General features: G+C 43.1%; 1 protein-coding gene across 1 annotated transcript in view; it reads left to right on the forward strand.

The window, feature by feature from the left end:
- Positions 1-1,308: 1,308 nt before the first annotated feature.
- Positions 1,309-19,440, forward strand: part of bmp1a (bone morphogenetic protein 1a) — a 31,816-nt gene continuing 13,684 nt past the window's right edge. The window contains exons 1-6 of the mRNA XM_034596105.1: positions 1,309-1,775; positions 10,099-10,212; positions 13,510-13,635; positions 14,176-14,293; positions 15,720-15,898; positions 16,319-16,424. Of these exons, the coding sequence (XP_034451996.1) occupies positions 1,628-1,775; positions 10,099-10,212; positions 13,510-13,635; positions 14,176-14,293; positions 15,720-15,898; positions 16,319-16,424 (791 nt within the window). The 5' untranslated portion in view covers positions 1,309-1,627. The remainder of the gene's footprint in view (positions 1,776-10,098; positions 10,213-13,509; positions 13,636-14,175; positions 14,294-15,719; positions 15,899-16,318; positions 16,425-19,440) is intronic.

The following is a 19,440-nucleotide window of genomic DNA, read 5'->3' on the forward strand; positions in this document are numbered from 1 at the left end:
ATATAATTAATCTTATAAATACTTATCGGCTATATATACTCCTGATGCTTCACAGTCACAGAATGATTCATTAATAAAAATAAATAAAGAATACAGAATGAATATTTAAAAAATCCCAGCTCAGACTATCATGACACACTGGACACACACTCATCCACCGACCTTGCTGGTATGTTTATTTTTCAATTTACATGCTTTGCCTGTAGTGTGACGTACATGGCCAAGAGGTGGCGCTGTAATCACTTGTTCGTGATTTATATGAGAGGTCAAGCACAGTCTGTGATGTGTGTGCATGTGATAATAATTGTGGAAGTGTGTAAGCCTGAAAAAAGTACACATTTCTGATGTCTCCTGTGTATGTAAGGTAGATTAAATAAAATAACAAGGGTGTCTTAGTGCAAACAACTTTAAAGTGTAAAGATTCACTACAATATCTTGTAGATGCAGTTGAAGTTAAAACTTTTTCATTTTACACACTTTTATTAACAATGTCAAATCCAAACTGAACACCAGGGGCTCATTTTTAACTAACTATAGGCCCAAGCTAAACATAGGCTAAAAATAATATTTTTACTCTGGTCGATTAATCTTGAAGTATTTCCTTTTAAAAATTTGATTTACCTACCTTGTTTGTTTGTTTATATTTAAATTTACATGCTTTGCATATAGTGTTATATGTGTGTGTCCAACAGGTGGCGCTGTAATCACTTCATCTAACTCGTGATTGCTTGAAAAGTGGAGCACAGTCTGTTTGATGTGTGTGTGTGTGTGAAAAAATTGTGCAAATGTGAAAGCCTGAAGAAAGTGAATGTTTCTGATAGTAACAAAGACCAAGCACTGTTGGATTTACACCCGCGCGTTTGTGTGCGTGTGCTCATGAGTAATTTTACAAGCCTTGAATAAGTGTGCTTTGCTGAAAGTCTGTCTCTGTGTCAAAGGTAAAAAATACTATATAAAAAGCTGAGGAGGCTGTTTAAATGTCAAATACTTCATGTAAATATTAACATATAAATAAATAAATATTCAAACTTCTTAATTTGACTTATTGATGTGACAGCCAAACGTAACACCTGGGGCCAGTTGAACTATCTGTGGTTCCAAGCTCAACATGAACTAAACATCTTTAACTTTGGGCAACTCCTCTTGAATGAAGGTCTGTTAGTACAATTAGACTTTTAACACTACAATGTTCATTTTAGACAAAGACATTACAGGCTTTGTGTTGAACCAAACTGCCCCCCTAACCTCTGTCAGGGCCCCTGGGGAGCAGTGAGCATGTGCCCGGGCATCAGTGAGTGAGGGGGCCATTCTATCACCGCCCCTGCGGAGCTGCCATATCATCAAAGTTTCTCCGGCACTTCTTCCTCCGCCCGGAGCCGGACGAGAGAAATCTCTGCCCCCAAGAGCCGAGAGGACACCGGAGAGAGGCTGGAATTAAAACCCGCCCTCCGGAGGGATCTCATTTCCCCCCAAAACCTCCCATTTTTTCTCTCTCTCTTCCCTCTCTCCCTCTCTCTCTCTCTCTCTTTCTCTCTCTCTTTCCCTCTCTCTGTCTCTCTCTCTCTCTCGCCCCTCTCTCCTCCTTCACCTTTATCCCTCGCTTTCCGCCGTCTCCCCCACCACAATCATGGATCTCGCGGCGAGATGTTTGCTCCTGCTCTCCTGTCTCTGCTGCGCGATCTCGGCGATCGATTTGGACGCGATTGATCCGGGTTACTACGTGGAGCCCGCTGCCACATCAGAGCACATCGACTACAAGGATCCCTGTAAAGCTGGTGAGAGATTTCCCTCTTTGCCCCCGCGGTGTGATTTGTTTCACCTTATTTACGTGGAGGTAGAAACATGCCACGACTCTTGCTCGCTCTCTCTCTCTCTCTCTCTCTCTCTCTCTCTCTGTGTGTGCGCGTGTGTGTGGATCTTGCAGAGAGATGACAGCAGTGCATGTAGTTTTTAAAAGGCTCCAGAGAACACAATGTGCGTCTGTTTTGCAATGAATGACACAGTTTATTGTTCAGTTTTGAAAACATTTGAAGCTGCTGGGTGAAGAGTGGCTGTACGGATCTGAACATTAAAAAAAAAAAGGGGGGGGGGGGGGGGTGAGTCTGAGTAAATCCATGAAAAGTTTGGGCTTAAGTGCTGGTTGAAAAGTTCCAGTGTGCTTTTTATTCTTTTAAAACGTGATCGTGTGAAGCTGCAGGCTGTGTCCTGGGTTGTATGGAGGAGAGCTGCTGGGAAAACAAAGGCTTTCTGAATCTTCTCCCTTCCTGGTTGTGTTTTTTTTATTTTTTGTCCCTGCAGAAATAGTCTTTTTTTTTTCCACCGGCTGTTCACAGGCCACTAAAATAAAGTGGAGGAGGAGAGAGCGAGAGTACAGTGGAGCTCATGCACACATAATTCTGCTGGCTGATGTCTCGTGGCTCAAAGTATAAATATGTCTGCTTCTTTTCTGCATTTTCCCTCATTATTTGGCTAAAGTGAATCAGACTTGTCATTGTAATCTTTTCTCTTTTTTTTTTCCTCCACTGTGAACTCACTGTCTTGCCAAATCCCTTTGGGGGAGTTTGAACAGATTGTGTTTTCCATCTGGTGAAAGTATTCAGGTTACAGATACAGAGAGTTGGCTTCAGTCGAAGTGACCTCTAATGTCCTGGAAGTGTGCACCGGTTTGGCATTTGAAGATTTCTGATGTGGCAGGCGATTTATAAAAAAAAAAGAAAGAGAAGAAAAGCCGCAATTCAGTCTTCAGCTCCAGCTCTCCTCCACCTACAGTGTCTGTTTTCTCCATCGTTCCCCCGGAGATGATTAATAAATGACGAGGGGGGGACTTGGAAATGGACTTTTCCATGAGCATGACAAAGGTCAGGCTGCAGATGAACCATGTCCCATGTATGAGTCAACGTAGGTCCTGCTTTTGCTTCACTGTTTACACTGACTCGTTCAAGTGTTCAAACCAGATAGTTTGTGTTGTTTTACTGGACATTGATGTGGTGTTCAGATGACTCAAGACTGAGAGGTAAACTGTTGATGATGCTGTGTTTGTATTCCTCTTACCATCTCGGCGGGGACATTCCCACTCGATAATCCACGTCATGATCACTGAGGACATGGTCATTATTCCAAACACCACTTTGAATTGTCATTTGAATTGATTGCAGTTTTGTTTCTATGGTTTGCTTTGGGCACGTCTGCTGACAGAGACGCTCACAAGTACAAACTCCCACTCCCCTGAACCCTCAGCTCCTCCAACACCCACCTGCCTTTTCTCCTTCCCAGCCAAACGTCCAAGATCTCCCTGCTCCTCCACACTCCTCCTCAGACACTAGATATTCACCTCCACATACCAGCGTCTGCAGGACTTATAGAGTTGATGTATTGTGCATTATTGATTTAGTTTTTCCCTCTCCTCATTTTTCAATCACATCGCTGCACCGAGTCCATCCGATCGCTCTCTGTGGCCTCCGGGTCAGCATTTTCGTGTCACGCTGCTTCCCCTCAGAGAAAAACAGCTTACAGCCGTGTGAAGTTTCTGATGCAGTGAGGGGAGCTCTGTGAGGAGAGAATTTCATGTTTGTCCTCTGCAGGCTTGTCCTTGCTTTACACTGATGTCAGGGTTTTTACCAACTGATTCCAGGATACTTTTTTCTCTCTTGAAAGTGAGTATAATGAGTCCCATTCAGGTGTTTGTGGAAAAACAAGACACCTTGACAACCACATGGTGACCATTTCATTTCCCCCGCAGTGTTTAAAATACACTTAAAGGGAGGTCTTCATTTCTTAATTAAGTGTGCCCGCTCTGCCTCCATTCAGCAAAAAAACCCGCTCACATTCACGAACCGTGAAATAGCTCATCACTACAGCAGACATGATAGAAATGTGCTTCGATTGGAGTGAGCAGTGCAATAACACTGAAGTAATGCCATCTATTTTGAAAGTTAACCAGTGGAAAATTCCTTAGTCTGCACAACTCCAAACTTGGCAGCGTCCCAGGAAGTCATTTAAGACTCCAACAACCCACTGAGATTAGATCCACCCGTTTTCAACATGAAAAATGGATGAGAGGCAGTCACGCTCATTGTCTTCGCTGCTTAAATTATAATCAGGAGAAAAAGTTGACATGTACATATGCATTAATTCATGCAACAGACGTCTTCATTACGTCCTGTGACAGTCTGTTGAGGCTTTAGAGCCGCGCTTTTCCCTTCCAGCTCCTGTGCTGCTGTGGCCTCAGCTGCAGGAAGGGCAACCCGCAACGCACCCTTCTCCTCCTCCTCCTCCTCCTCCTGTCTTATGCAAGTAGTCCTCACGTCTCCCTGGGCCCCCTGGCCCTCTCCTGTGACTGGCTCGAGCACTTCTCACAGACTGTATAGGTCATTCACCTCATGCCAGGGGAAAGCACGCTCGCTCTGTGTGCCACAGCGGCTCAGCGCAGGTGAGCGCAGGCCATTCACAGGGGAGCGTTGCTATTGAAGTCATTCCTCTTGTCTCTCAAGGGCCTTATCTTTGAATTGGTCGTTTAGATTAAATGTTAAGGCTACGTTTTGAAAATGCATTAACTGCATAAGCCTTGCGTCCACACGGCTCCAGAGTTTTCGAGCCGCTAAAAAGAGGGAAGTTTGAAAACACTTTAGTCTGGATGGGCAGAAATGCAGATTGTTGGAAACAGTGATATAGACACAAACAACCGCTTGCTGATTTGGTATTTTCGGTCACAATGAAGCCTTCGCTGATTCGTCAGGCCCCTGTCACATGATCCCCTTCTAAAAGAAAACAACCAGCATTAGTCTTGGCTACCAGTGTAGAACACAACATGGATAACCAGTTACAGGCGTCACGGACGCTGTTGTCATTTTACAATGATACAACTGCTTACATGTGAAGGAGACGAGCTGTTGTCTGTGACAACCGATGGCTTCCTGTTTACACCCGCACGCGCATGCCCAGTGTTTGTGAGTGGTCAGGTGATATGCGTTTTAGGCGTGTTAGTATGTACGGGGGATTAAGACTGATCCAGAGCCGTGTTTGTGGCTCGTGTGGACAGAGATCGTTTTAGTTTGAAACACAGTTTTCAAACTCTCCGAGCAGATGACACTCGTTATGACCCAGCTCTCTCCCCTCCGTCCTGCTCTGTGTGATGGGCCTGTTGAACTCCATGATTGGGCCTTCAAGCAACACTTAGGCAGATACTTTTCTTTTATCATGGAATTCGAGCTGCATGGCCGAGCCCACGCTGGGTGTTTTTTTACATTACAGGACCCCTGCCATTCCCCTCTCCGCAGGGTTCAGGTGATTAGGGAGCCAATCTATTGGCACGATCTCAGCGCGTTAGTTGGAACAATATGTTTGTCGTCAGAGCTAAGTAATAACTAATCTTGCATTGCAATAATACCGAATCTGGGTATGGAGCCTAAGCAAAAACAAACGCACTGGGAGAGAGAGCTCATTTGAATGGCTCAAAGAAAGCCCAATTAGCCTACGTTAAAGAGCAGCTTATCCGGCTTCATTATTCTCAGTGTGTTTTTCAAAATAATTCATCAGTGCTGCAGCGCTGCTCATGTGGAAGAATTGTTTTTCTGCTCCCTCCACCTGTATGAAATAAATAAGGTGTTTTCTTCAGCTTCGTATTTATGGAAAGTGTTGAAGACATCTTCCAGATTTAGTTCATCCGCAAACCCATTTAAACTTTGTTTTGGACATCTGTTCTGAGTAAACCTGCCGTTTCCTCACGCCAGACTCTGTGACTGTGTGTTCATCTGCGGTCCAAAACCACAAATATGAAGTCTGGATGGTCAAAATAAGTTTTGTCAAAGGTGAAAATTCCTGCAGTGTGGCAATGAATTATTCATCCATGTAAAGGGGCTCAATTCTGTGTATCGCTGACATTAAAAGAGACAAATGGCTGTGGAGCTGATGAGTCATTAGAGGGGGTTCGACTGGCAGTAGGGTATATCAGTAATCAGTGGCAGGGATGAGCTGGGAAATCCAATCTGCTAATGGGCTTGATGGAGTGTGAAATGTTAAAGGGGCGGCAGTCTCTTGCTGTGTGCCCTTTGCAGCTGAAGCCGCTCTCGTCTTCTCAATAAGATTGAAGCCTCGGCACGGTGACAGAAACTCTGTCTTGATCAGCTGGGGCTGATGAGGCTTCAGGCTTTTATCGAAGAATAATTACTCAAGCTCCGGACGTAGCTGGAGACCTGAGCCGGAGCCTCGCTTCTAATTATACCTTGGTTACATTTTTTTTTTTCTCAAATGAGCAGATAAGCGGAGGTTTTTTTTTTCATTTCTCTCCTCCGCCTTGGGCTCAAATAGCAGTGTTAGGAAATGTCACTGTAAGAGTTTGCGGAAGAAGCAGCTGGTGTTGCTTTTACAGAGGAGAAGGTGCCATATTTACAACACAACAGGCCGGCATAGTACAATCCATCATTGCTTTGTTCGGAGTATGCATTTCTTTTCTCTTTACTTAGGAACAGTTTTTCCTCATGCTGGCTTACTACTTTTCTCCTTTTCTTTCTCTGCAGTTTAAAAAACACAGTGTCCGCAGGGACAATGGCTTCACTGACCGAATTAAACCTGAAAGGTGAACTTACACTGTCATTAGATAGTAATCACCTAAACTCAATATACTATTGGCCTCTATTGGAATTCAAATGCAGCGTTTGTTACCAAACACAGGCTGTGAAAGGCGGTGCTAGGGCATTGTGATGCAGCGCAGGCTTACATATTGGCCAGGCTCATCATTAGGTCTCGTATGCAGAGAGACTGTCTTAAATGTCCCTTGTCAGCACAGTGAGGAGTGTAAACCACGGCGACATCTCAATGAAGCCGCGGCGGCTAAGTATAGGCTGGTGTTGGTGTCTATAAAGGCTTAGTATTGATGTTTGTGCATGTTTCAATGGCAGATGTCGCGGCCTTCTATTCACGGAAGGAGATTTATGAGAGTGTACAGAGTATTTGACACTGCAGTGGTTGAGGCGAAGGGCATTACACGAATCAATGGGATTAATTTGATTGAGATCTCATGTGTAATCTGACTGGATCCACTGATTGAGGGGGGGGGGGTAGTCTGAGATGAGAAGGATTATGATGGATTAGATTAATTAAAAAAAATTCAGTGGTGGGGAAAGGTTGCACTATTTAAAAAAAATTAAAATAATTATTGAATCCAATATTTCTTTCATATATTCATTATCATACACTTTCACTCAAACTTAAATGTATACTACTATTTTTCTTTTTTAATTACGGCCATTTCTCCCACCTTTCATCCAGCTGTGTTTCTTCTCAGGCGATGTGTCAATTTGACCAGGGAGTAAATCCCTCTACATTGTAGAGAAGTGGATACAGATTGTAGAGTCTACAATCTGTATCCACTCTTATTACCTCACCACATCTTCTCCCCATTGCCTTCTCCCCAGCTATCAGCAACATTTTAACCAGTTACAATCCCTCATTCATATATTCTATCTGAAAAGAAAATAACCAAGATATTGTCTTGTTTTTTATAAATAAAAAGGGACATGTGAGCAAGAGCAGCAATAAAAACCACTCCACTATAACCCAACTATTCTGCATAGATATTAGTATTATCGCTGCAGCTGTTGTCATTTAGGTAATGAATATTGTTTGGAGAGAGATGCAGCACTGTACTCTGTGGTGATCACTTGCCATCTGCCACATTCCCTGAGCTTTAATCTTCAGTGCAACACACCCGTCTCACTGTGTTTGTACTTAATATCATTACAGCTCCTCTGTATCTGGATGAGTTTATCACCTTTCTCCAAAAACCTGTCCCCAATCCCAGGATGGAGTCGCGTACAAAAGATTCCCTAAAACCGCGCGCCTGTGGATAATTAAAGCCAGGAGACATGGGGGATTAATTCGCAATCCCTGCCAGTCTCCCCGTAAACCTGCAACAGCGTCTCCAGGACGACTGCTGCGCCCGGGGGAAATGAGTCCTAATGCCACCGGGCCGTGCATTTGCTCACTTCAAATCTCCACTGCCGTCTGAGAACAATGACACTGTGGATTAAAGCGGCCTGTCTCCGGCACAGTGGCGGATGATTGGGACTCAGCCATGGGCAGAGAGCGCAGCCCTCGGTGAACCTCATGGGGGTGGGAGGAAAAACCTGCACTTAGTTATTTAGTCACGGCCTGCGCACATCAAGCGAGTCTGGTGCAATAAAGAAACATCCTCCAATTGTTTAATTTTTCTCAGCCAATGTGGAGCGAAAAGGAGCTTGAGATAATTGTTTTGAATGTGTTCTTATGTGACCGCAACTTGGAATGAATTCTTCATGCACTGCCTGTTCTTTTCAGTGCTCAGCAGTTCTGAGAATCAAATAAAAAATGATACAACGATAAAAGAGAAAAATGACTGGCTGTAGTCAGCCCATATTGCTCAACATCTGGTAGCTTCCCCTTATCAGCGCTGTTTCTGGCAATGGCTGCCGATGTGACGACATTAATGTGGGCAGTCTGTTTAGTCACTCATGGATTTTGGTCGTAGTGAATAAGAGTCTTTCACAGGCACAAATTAGAGGATCCCTTTGACCTCTGGAATTTAAACCCATCCTCTGTGCATGTCAGGTCCTGCCAGCAGTGATCTACACCTCTCCCTATTGCTGTCATTAGCCTCGAAAGTCAAACACAGTCATTCTGCTGCGTATCCTCTGTAACCTAAAGGTTGAAAGACTGGCCCCCATCCACCGAAATCCAGATTGTTTCAATGATACTCCTCATGGTGAGCAGGGATGTGAACCAAGTGTTTTTTCTTTTATTCCTTTTGTTTCTTTTGTTCTTTCTCTCTTGTCTCAGTCCTCTGTCAAACTTTTATACAGTGCAGAGGATAAAAGCGCACTAACATAAAGAAACATGCCTCAAAACTAACTACACAAAATACATTTTCTCGGTTATTTCAAAGTAATTGCAGCTTGTTTCAGTGTGACACCATGAAGATTTACAGATTCAAGCACAACCAGTGGAAATCGCTCCCATTAACTCTGTAGTTACAGCGGCTCTCCGGGCTTCTTCTCCTTCAGGGTTGGTCTCGCCTCCACCACGCTAACCTCCAAACACACATCCAAAAGCCTCTCATTTTCTTTTCCTGCCTTCCCTAATCAGAGCTGCAGTGTGGGCAGAGCGGATAAGCCTTATCCTCCCTTCCCGTCCATGTCATCTATTGTTCGGACATAGGTCACAGTGCCACTAATTTGCTTTCTCTCCCCCCTCGTCTTCTCCCACTAGCTCCCCCCCCAACTCCTGCACACAAGCCAGGTCATAAATTCTGGAAACGTGCTGGTGTTAAAAGCTTGTAAACCCAAGCGCCCTGTCTCTGCGGAGAGGACTCCCGGCTTATCCTCTGCAGAAATAGGGGCATTTAGTTAAGAATCCCATAAAGCACATTCCTCATAAAGTGGGACTGTTTGGTTATTTTTCCCTCTCCTTGGCCTCATTAAAGAGCTATTACTCGCTCAAGGTGCCCCATATTACTCCACGGAGGCAGCGTCAACGTCTCGCTGTATCATATCTGATGGCTCTCATTAACTTACCAAGGGCGCTGAAGCACCCACACTGTGAGGTTTGTTGTTTGGTCACATCTGGACGGAACCTGGCTCAGTGAAGGATCCGGATCATGTCACTGGTCAGGTTCCTGAGTTCATACTCTCGCTTCATTGCATGAACCATCATGAACCATGTGCGCTGTGCTGCTTACATTTGTACGCTGTAATTTGGAGTCAAGACAAAGTGGGCTTCCTGTTATCCAAACAGATATGCTGCGGATTCTGTTTCGTTGCAAAAGGGTAAACAGAGCAGAGTATGTATTTTTGTGTGTGTGTGTGTGTGTGTGTGTGTGTGTGTGTGTGTGTGTGTGTGTGTGTGTGTGTGTGTGTGTGTGTGTGTGTGTGTGTGTGTGTGTGTGTGTGTGTGTGTGTGTGTGTGTGTGTGTGTGTGTGTGTGTGTGTGTGTGTGTTATGTACTCAGACCTCCATGCAGCCTTCTTTTTCCGGGCAGAGAAAAGCTCAAGGCTACTCGCTGGGGCAAAATGATGCTCCATGTAGCGGATGTCATCTGACATGTGCCGTCTCTGTCTGTCTGTTTCAGTTGCCTTTCTGGGAGACATCGCTCTGGACGAGGAGGACATGCGGATGTTTAAAGTGGACAGGATAATAGATTTGGCTCAGAGAACTGTCCAGACTGTCAATCACACAGATACAGGTAATGACAGCAGAAACCACTTCTTCAACTGTACAACGTGAGGTGAAAAAGGGATTTTGTATTGTGACTCCACATAAAGTTGCAATAAAACACCTGAAAATAACAGAGCTCCTACATTTTGAATCTCATTTGGGAATAATTATATATATAAAGACATTTAATACTCTAACATTACGACTGTCAAACCGCTCAGATACTTTCCAGCAGCAGCCCCTTTCTGATTTTAGCATTGCGTTTTTTCACGAGGTCTCTTAAAAAGTTTTATGCACAACTACCATGTCATCACTGCACATTGCTACACCTGTACCTCCATGTTCAGGCTCAGCAGTAATTGCTGGGCTTTGTCGAGCTAAATGTTGTTTTTAAGAGGAAAGACAGCATTTAAGCAACAGCTGTGAGTCAGAGGGGACAGATAGAACTTTGCAATCCCACAAAATGCAGGCGAGCATGAACCAGCATGTACGCGCATGTTGCCGTCAGTGCTCGAATGGGATCGGTTTGCTGTTTCCCTCACTTGACTTTAATAAAAAATGTTGAGGAGATGGTTTTGCAGGATTAAAAATACATTTCAACTGCTCCTAAAATATTTACCTCAGTTGGACTGATTCCCAAAGCAAACAGTGACGTCTGAGGTCGGGAGGGAAGAGGAGACTCAGGCATCAGGACTTTAAAAACACATCAAGCGTGGGTGCTGCATTTATTTCTCGTAATGCTTTGTTCCCACATAGCTTTCACCTCAGTTTATAGACTGGATCACCTCATACAGGTGTGGCTTCTAATAAGTAGTACAGATAACCTTTACGCAAGGTTGGTTTTTCCGGTCTGAGGAACTTACAAATTGTTCTAAACGGTCGGACATTTCAGTTATATAATATATGGTTAGTTAGTATTTGGTTATATGCGTAAATCCACACTTTACATATCTCAACTTTCATCATTAATGTTCCGATAGGTTTGACCGTCATAACTGAAAAGATCACGCATTAATACATCTAGGAATATTCAACAATTTCTTCCCTTAGATAGCTGCTCCTTTAAGTGCAGCCACAATTTATAAAAATATGACCTTTTGAAGTTGCGTCACCCCTTGAAACTGAAGTATTTCATGTGGTACATGTCACTGTGGGACTTTCCAACATGAAATATTACTAAGTTACTGACATTTTGGCAAGCTCTGACTAACGATACAACACAGGGAATTACCTCTTCCTCACCACTTAAAAATCAGTACTTGTCAGTGGCAGTACAGCACAACTGCTCTTTAGGAGCAAAACTAATATACTTTAATATATAGATTAATGTATCAGAGGCATTTTCCAGGCTGGTATCTGTATGAGAACATCTCTAGACATCATCTCTATTTTGGTGTTTCGCTTTTCACTTTTTAACGATTAGTTCTCAGTATTTGCGCATCGTTCTAAAGTGTTAATTATTAAACTAATTATCCGTATTTTATGAAACAACACAAACCACAATGGTGCCAAAGAAATCAGTTTGTTCATCCAAAACATTTCACAACACCAGTTTAGTCTTTGACCTAATCTCCCTGGACTGTGAACCTGCGTGTTCCACAAACACCACAGAGCAGGGACAATTAAATAACAAACATGATCCAAACAACAAGTGAAACATCCTTTCAAAGAATGAAGATAGTGTATTTAATCACATAATAATTATAATTAACACATCTTCCACAATTTCCTGTCTCCCCAGCACTTCTTATCAGTGAACTGAGCAGATTTGGCTGTTATCAGACTTTTCCTCAACACATGCACAAGTGTATGTGCTAATTGATCTCTCCAGGCTGCTGAGATTTACTCCTGCAGACTAAAATTCAACAGAACACATTGTTCCAGCAAACTGTGGCGTCGCATGTTAATCACATATAATTAGAAGAGATGAGGGCTGTTAGTGGCACAGCTTGGACCAGCGTTACGGAACAACAAACAGTGCGCAGGATATTTTTTATCCAGATGTACTTGTTTTTGTTGCCTCAGCGAAACCTGTTGTATAAAGAGTAAGATTAAAGATTGTAAGATTAAATCAGGTGATATCTCCCAATAAAGCTATTCTTTAAAAACGTTTCTGAAAGTATGACCTCCTAAGGCGTGTTAAATCAATCTTTTTATAAATCCTGAACCACTCTCAGGTAATAATATATAATCAAGGTTCTGCAGAATTTCATTATAGTTAAAAACCTTCTCCTGAAAATGAGTGAAGTCAGTTGTTTGAAGTTTAATCTGTAAAGACAACGGTGTCCCAGCTCTGTAATAGCACATAAGAGTTGCTATTCTAAATAATTTGGCCAGAGATAAAAAATCAAAGGATAACATAAAGGTACGATAGCACATTGTCTTTTAATACATCTATATTGTTTGATTTCATCAAAATCATAACATCTTTCCAACACATTCATCAGATTCATACACCGCATTAATGAATATAAAGGTCTCTTCCAGCTGAAGTTTTCTCCCCTGCAGAGATTTACTGATCCTACTTTACAAGGAAATGATTTACTTCTGCTTATTTAAACAAAGGATGTGTTTTTGTACAATGTTGTAATGTAACATACGTAATTCAACTCTCAGCACTGTGAAATTATTATTCCTGGATGTGATTAGAATGATAAGAAAATAATATATCAAGGCTCAAAGGTGTATTTCTTGCGGTCCATAATTAGATTGTCTAGAATTAAAATGTCATCATTTGTTTTGACATATTAGCTCAGTTTCAGATAATGAGAACATTTTTGTCTGTGTCAGTTTAATTATTCTTCCAATGACTTAATGCAGAGGATAAAGAGTCAATTAAAACCAAAGTAATAATTGGACACTTATTGCTGACTGTTTATTTTACATATAAAAGACTTCAAACATACCAGATACAGTTTTCTCTATATATCCTCCCTACTTGTTATAATAACATATTATAATCACCATGGTTTAGGTGGAGCTTAGTCTCCATGGTTACTCTACATTTATGTCTGTTTGAGTGACGTTCACAGTGAAATTAATTTGAGAGAAGAAAGAACTCAGCTTTAATAAAATTGCATTCGTGCAAAACAGGAAGAACAATGCTGTTTGAACAAATGTCTCTGCCAAAGAAAGTGAATGTAATGTCTTTAATGAGAAATGATAATCAGAATTTCTATATTAAACTATGAATAAAGTCCTCATTTGTCATCCCAGCTACCGTCCGAGGGACTCAGCGTGTTTGTGCGTATTTACTCAGAACCAGAATTGTACTTAATATTCAATCTTCTACTTTTTGTTGTTGTTTTTTATTTGAAACACTCAGGATTGACCAATCAGAACAGCCAAAATAGACACGGCTCACATCGCAGGAAAAGGGCTGCCACTTCCAGACCGGAGCGCGTCTGGCCTGAAGGTGTTATTCCCTATGTCATCAGTGGTAACTTCAGTGGTAAGTAACAATGATATACCGATCGGGTAAAAAGTCAAATATGTATGTAATGTAATGGAGTACGGATAATCAAACTTTAAATTATATAATTCAGAGACATGAAAACCATAAAATATTATTCTTGGATGTGGATAAAAGTACAAGATTCAACATTGTTGAAATGTAATTGTGGAAAGGAAGTTAAGTGCTGAGTCGTCGTACATGAAACTAATCCCTAAAATAAGCGGAGATTTCCATGTAAAAATACAACATTAAGAAACCTTGAAAGTCAGATTTTTCAACAATTTTGTTGATTTCTCTGAGAATACTATTAATCTGGCACATTAGGGGACCCAAATTTGGTGCAGCTTGATTGAATTTAAGGTGACTGTCGGGCCGTAGCGGAGGTATGCACCCTACTAGTTCATCCTGTTTTCATCTTTATTTCCAGTAACTCTCCATCCAACTGAAACAAACTTTTCTATTGTCCTTTTTTTAAATGAAATCGTCATGTTATGTTTTTGTCAGCTCCACTGATCTTACCGTCTGTGTCCTATTCAGGCAGCCAGCGGGCTATATTCCGCCAAGCCATGCGGCACTGGGAGAAGCACACCTGTGTGACCTTTATAGAGCGGACGCAGGAGGAGAGCTATATTGTCTTCACCTACCGACCATGTGGGTGAGTCAGTGGGTTTTGTAGCTCCCACATGAAGGAACTGAACAATGGTCACCCTCTGTCGAGCCTTCGCCATCTACCGCTAATTTTTAAGCGCCTTAATAGGTTTGCTTGCTTCCTTCTCAGCAGCCTCCCTCCATTGTTCGCTCTCTCTGTTCTCACAGTTTCTGTGTGAGCTGTTATTTCTGCCCCCCCCCACCAGCCCTGTAAGAGACATTCACAGTGGCCAGGAATGTTTCCTGCGCCTCATCATCGCAGTGCATCACTCGCCCAGCACTTTAGTCATACATGGTGCACACGGCTGCGCCCAAGGGAGAGACTTCCACAGCCTCTCCACAACCCTGTTTACCGCACTCCGCTCAAGTTACGCTCAGTGTCCACTCAGCGTTTCTCCTTAAACACAGGGGAAGTGCTGCTTGTGGCTCCTGTAGTTGCTAAGCGACTATTCACAACCTGTTTGGACGTGCAGTGCTCTATTATTAAATTATGAAATATTTTTAAAATTAAAACACTTTGCTGCCACAAACCAGCCTATTAATTTAGAAGTTTGAAAAAAAAGGGGGCGAGATGTTAGGGGAGGTATTAGACAGGCTCCCAGGAGACACGCAAACCTAAAATGTTCCCATGTTTTAACCGCACACATCTGTGTAGACCACGAACTGGAAGCATTATGTCATTACACACAATGTACCACTGATGTGTATCATTTAAGACCAACAGAAAGCGGATGCAGCTCCTGAAACGCAAACCTTTCTTTCCCAGCCAACTGTTGATAGCCATTTTTAGCCCGGTAACTGGCCTCTGGAGTAACAGGGATGACATTATCCATGCAGGCGGCAGCGGTTAGCAGTGGGAACGCTCGGCTCTGCTGCATATTCAGCAGGCCCCCGTCCGTCCTGTGCAAAGTTCAAGGCGTGTCTCAGGAGAGCCTGGCTGGGCCGGCAGTAATTAGAGAGCGGCTGTCTGGGCCACAGGGCCATGATGTGTGCGCCCATCCTACAGACTCCCACACTGAACCTCTCATGTCACGCTGAGATGGAGCGCTGCAGTCAGCCAGCTTCCACTGTCACTCTCAGCATCTGCATTGGCAATTGGACGAATGAATGTCACTGCTGTGAGTGCGGATTACGAGTCGCCTCGTACAAAAAACAGACCCGAGGTTGTTGAGATAATGTCATTCTCATCAAAAGCTTCATTATATACTGTCCATACAGAGCACGTTAAATATATATACAGCGGCTAGTCGATGTTATACAGCCAAACACACATTCCCTCTTCTTCTCAACCTGGAAACATGACTTCTTCTGGCCTCTCTCTGTAGTTTCCACGAGCTTGTTAGTGATTTTTGAAAACATAAAGTCTAGTCACTGTATTTTGGCTTTGGTAACACTGACCCTCTCTGTTTGCGTGTCGGCTTGCTAATTCATAGGTGCTGCTCCTATGTGGGTCGCCGCGGAGGGGGGCCCCAAGCCATATCCATTGGGAAAAACTGTGACAAGTTTGGCATTGTGGTGCACGAGCTGGGTCACGTGATTGGCTTCTGGCACGAACACACACGGCCCGACCGAGACGAACACGTCAGCATTATCAGGGACAACATCCAGCCAGGTATGCGCATGAACTCTCACTGATCCCTCAGCAATAATGTCAGAGAGATGAAAATAATGAATGTCACATGTTTGTACACACAGAGTCTGAGCTGAGATTGTTAAAAAAAACACAGAATGGGAAAACCAGTGGGGTTTACACTCATCTTCATCTTTCTGCAGCGTTCTATGAAAAAGTGGTTTTCGAAGTGTTTCACCACACACACTATAAACAACCAGTCGTGACAGCCAGTCTCCAGGCCAACTTAAAATGACATTATTTCTGTCCTGCACTTACACAGGTGGTTCATTCCTATCTGTATCTTCATTGTTTAATAATGTTTTCACACAGAGCTCAGATCTATTCACCTTTGACATACATTCATACATGGGGGTTTTCAGTATGAATCAGCTTCATAATATTTTTTCCCCCCTTTCACAGGACAGGAGTATAACTTCTTGAAGATGGAACCAGGGGAGGTGGACTCTCTGGGAGAAGTCTATGACTTTGACAGTATCATGCACTATGCCAGGAATACATTCTCCAGGTAGGAGCCAACTTAAAGTTCACCCTGCAGGCCCCAGGCATGAAAACTGGCCTCGGATCAAGTCGGGCTGTTTCCTCACTCGGCTGTATAACCTTTTAACCCGTCATCTTGTTTTCCATCTCTGTCCGTGGTGTTTTATGACTGTATGGATCTGTAATGCACCAGCTCACCAGTGTCTATGGCCTGCTGCTGACTAATGTGGCTGGATTCCCCGAAGCTAGGGAGGAAGAAAGAAACGCTTCATTCCTCTCAATAATAAATCACTAGAAATCTTATCGTGCAGCCTGAGGACATCAGGTTTTGAAAGGCCTCTCTGTTGCTTCAATGTTTGTGGTGGGTCTGAATTATTTTCTCTCTATTTGAGTTTGTGTGCAAAGAGATAGAAACTGATTTCTTCAGATTGGGTGGGTTTTTAGTAGCTCCTAATTTGGAGCAAGGACTATTCTCTTGTCCAGGTTTTGTTCTTTGCTTTTACAATCAATGGGGCGTGGAGCTTCAGGGAGACTACAGGGTGCACTAATTTGAGTTATGTAATATTTAAGCTTAAATTGCTTATAACTGAATCAGAGCCCCAAAGGATCCTACATAATCCACATGGTGCATGAAGTAACTTGTAGGAAGAAACCTGACGTGTTTCGTTTTCTCTTTTGGGATCGGAGTGGATTAGAGTCTGTGCGTCTTATCTGCAGCTGTGTTGTTGCTTAACACTGTAGGTTTTATCAGTTCTGGCATCAAAACCGCATCTTTACACTTTTCATGCTCACTGTGAAAAGTTATCATCAACATAAAACAAATGGTATTTCTTCTTTCAAATGAATGCCAAGTCTTTGTAGCCTTAGTGAAAGTGTTGTCTGGAATATGCCGGCTCCTTCCCACAGCCTGTTCAAATTAAGGCTCCACTCCTCAGTTCCTGCTGATTTCGCAGGAGCAGCAGACCCCCCCCCCCCCCCCCCCCCCCCCCCATAAAGCAGCATCAGTCCTGCAGCAGAACTGGACCAGGAACAGTGGCCGTGCTTCATCACAACAAAATATCTGTTCACCACTTTCAAGCCTATGTGGAGCTTCTTGTAAAAGTTGTGCTTTCATACCATCAACCACCTCATTATGCTCCTACAGGCTCTTTGAAGAGGCTTTGATGATTAGTAGCGTGATATTTACCCTCGGCTGATGCAGGGACTCGGTGGATTTATATCCGAGGTGTCTGCTGCTAAGCTTTTTATCACCTTCATAGGACTTTGTGTTATTAGACCAGCCGTGCTGCTAAATGTTTGGTTCCCCAGCCACAATTCAGATCAACCCTTAATAATCACCTGCATATGGTTAGAACTCCAGTAGTGGAAAATGAATGGCCTCAAACTGGGTACATTTACAGTTTTGCATTATTGATAATACCCAGCCTCAGTAAAGAGATTCACATTACTCTAAATATGTACCTCCTCCAAGAAGGTCATGTTATCACCCCTGTCTGTTTGTTGTTTTGTATGTATGTATGTTTGTTTGTGTGTATTCAAAATTACACAAACACTATCAAACAGAATTCCTCGAAATCAGGCACATTAAAGGGACTGATATGAAGGGGACTGATATCTATGGGTTTGTGAAATCTGGTGCAGCTTGATTGAATTTCGGGGGGACTGCCGGCTTTTGCGGTAGTTTACTCTCTACTGAGTGCCATATCTATATGATATACGTATGCAAATAATAATTAGGCATTATAGCTAGGGTTGGTAATCCTGGAAAAGATCAAGCTAAACTTGATGCATCCTTCCCCGTCCCATGGGCCCTCTCATCAAAGCTACACCTTCAAAACACATGAACAGGCAGGCGGGTTAGTGATTGGTCATGTTTATTACAGTCCTGCGAGGGTTACAGACGCCGGCTTTTATTATCTTTGTTTTTCAACAGACTGTATTTATTGGTGTTTATTGATGGAATTTGAAGAGGATTCCAACAAATAAGATAAAATGTGTTTCAGACATAAATTACCAAGCCTATCTTCAATGACTAAACTTTGAAGTCCCAGCGGGAGCTACATTTGGCGTTTGTTGGATACTGGAAATGCGTTGCATAAATGTTTAAGCAATGAAAATCATATTCAATTTGCCACCAGCTGACCTCGCTCCTCTCTCCCCGTTGGATGCGACAGGAAGCTCTGCCAGACGTGCTGTGACACAGCTCTGCTCAGGGGTGTTGAGGCGTCAGAAACATAAGCTTACTAGAAAAAGAACCATGACGGATGCTGATCAGTCAGGCTCGTACTCCAGTCATCTTAGGATGTGGTTAATTTGAAGAGTCATTCGCCAGCTGGGTAACTGCAAAGCCAAAATAGATCCCATGGGAAAAGTTGACTCAGATGCGGCTTCTTAGTCATTACTGTAGCTGCGATGAGTGTAGTGATGCTTTTACGAAACAGCTTCTTGACGACCTGTCCATTTAATGGTGTCCTAGGCGGTGACATCCAAACTTTACATCAAGTTGTGTAAATGTTAGTGTTTCCTCATAGTGCATGTGCAGGATATGACGTCAGGTTTGCGTATGAAAACAGCGTTTTGACCCTTGCCTCTGTTACGTAGATAAACCAGGGGACAACTGCAGAGTTGCACCTATAGCAGTTTTGATAGGCCTCAGTTAGTCAGAGAGGGTGTAATGCGAACTCTGCCACACGAAAGTAAAAGGAAAGTAAAACATGTGAGTCCGGGCCGTGATCATTGCGAGCTCGGTCTGATATGAGAACCAGCTGTTTGTCGTCCTTTTGTTCTTACTCGACCCTGTGTGCCAGCTGTGTGTAGATTTAAAAAAACAGCAGTCCAATGCGCTGTGTTGCTCTCTCTGCGTATGGGCCTCTTCGCAAATCAACTGCCGCACGGCAAACAGATTCTGGGAAGCAGAGAGGGAATCTTTGTCTAAGAGGAGGCTGTGGCTGGGTATAGGCCAACGTACTGAGAAAAATGCCTGAGTGTCTGTTTCCAAACTTTAGGTCAATGCACTGCACTTGGAACGGAGCACATTTATTTGT

Source organism: Hippoglossus hippoglossus, chromosome 9, assembly GCF_009819705.1.
Source record: "Hippoglossus hippoglossus isolate fHipHip1 chromosome 9, fHipHip1.pri, whole genome shotgun sequence".
Lineage (NCBI taxonomy): Eukaryota > Metazoa > Chordata > Actinopteri > Pleuronectiformes > Pleuronectidae > Hippoglossus > Hippoglossus hippoglossus.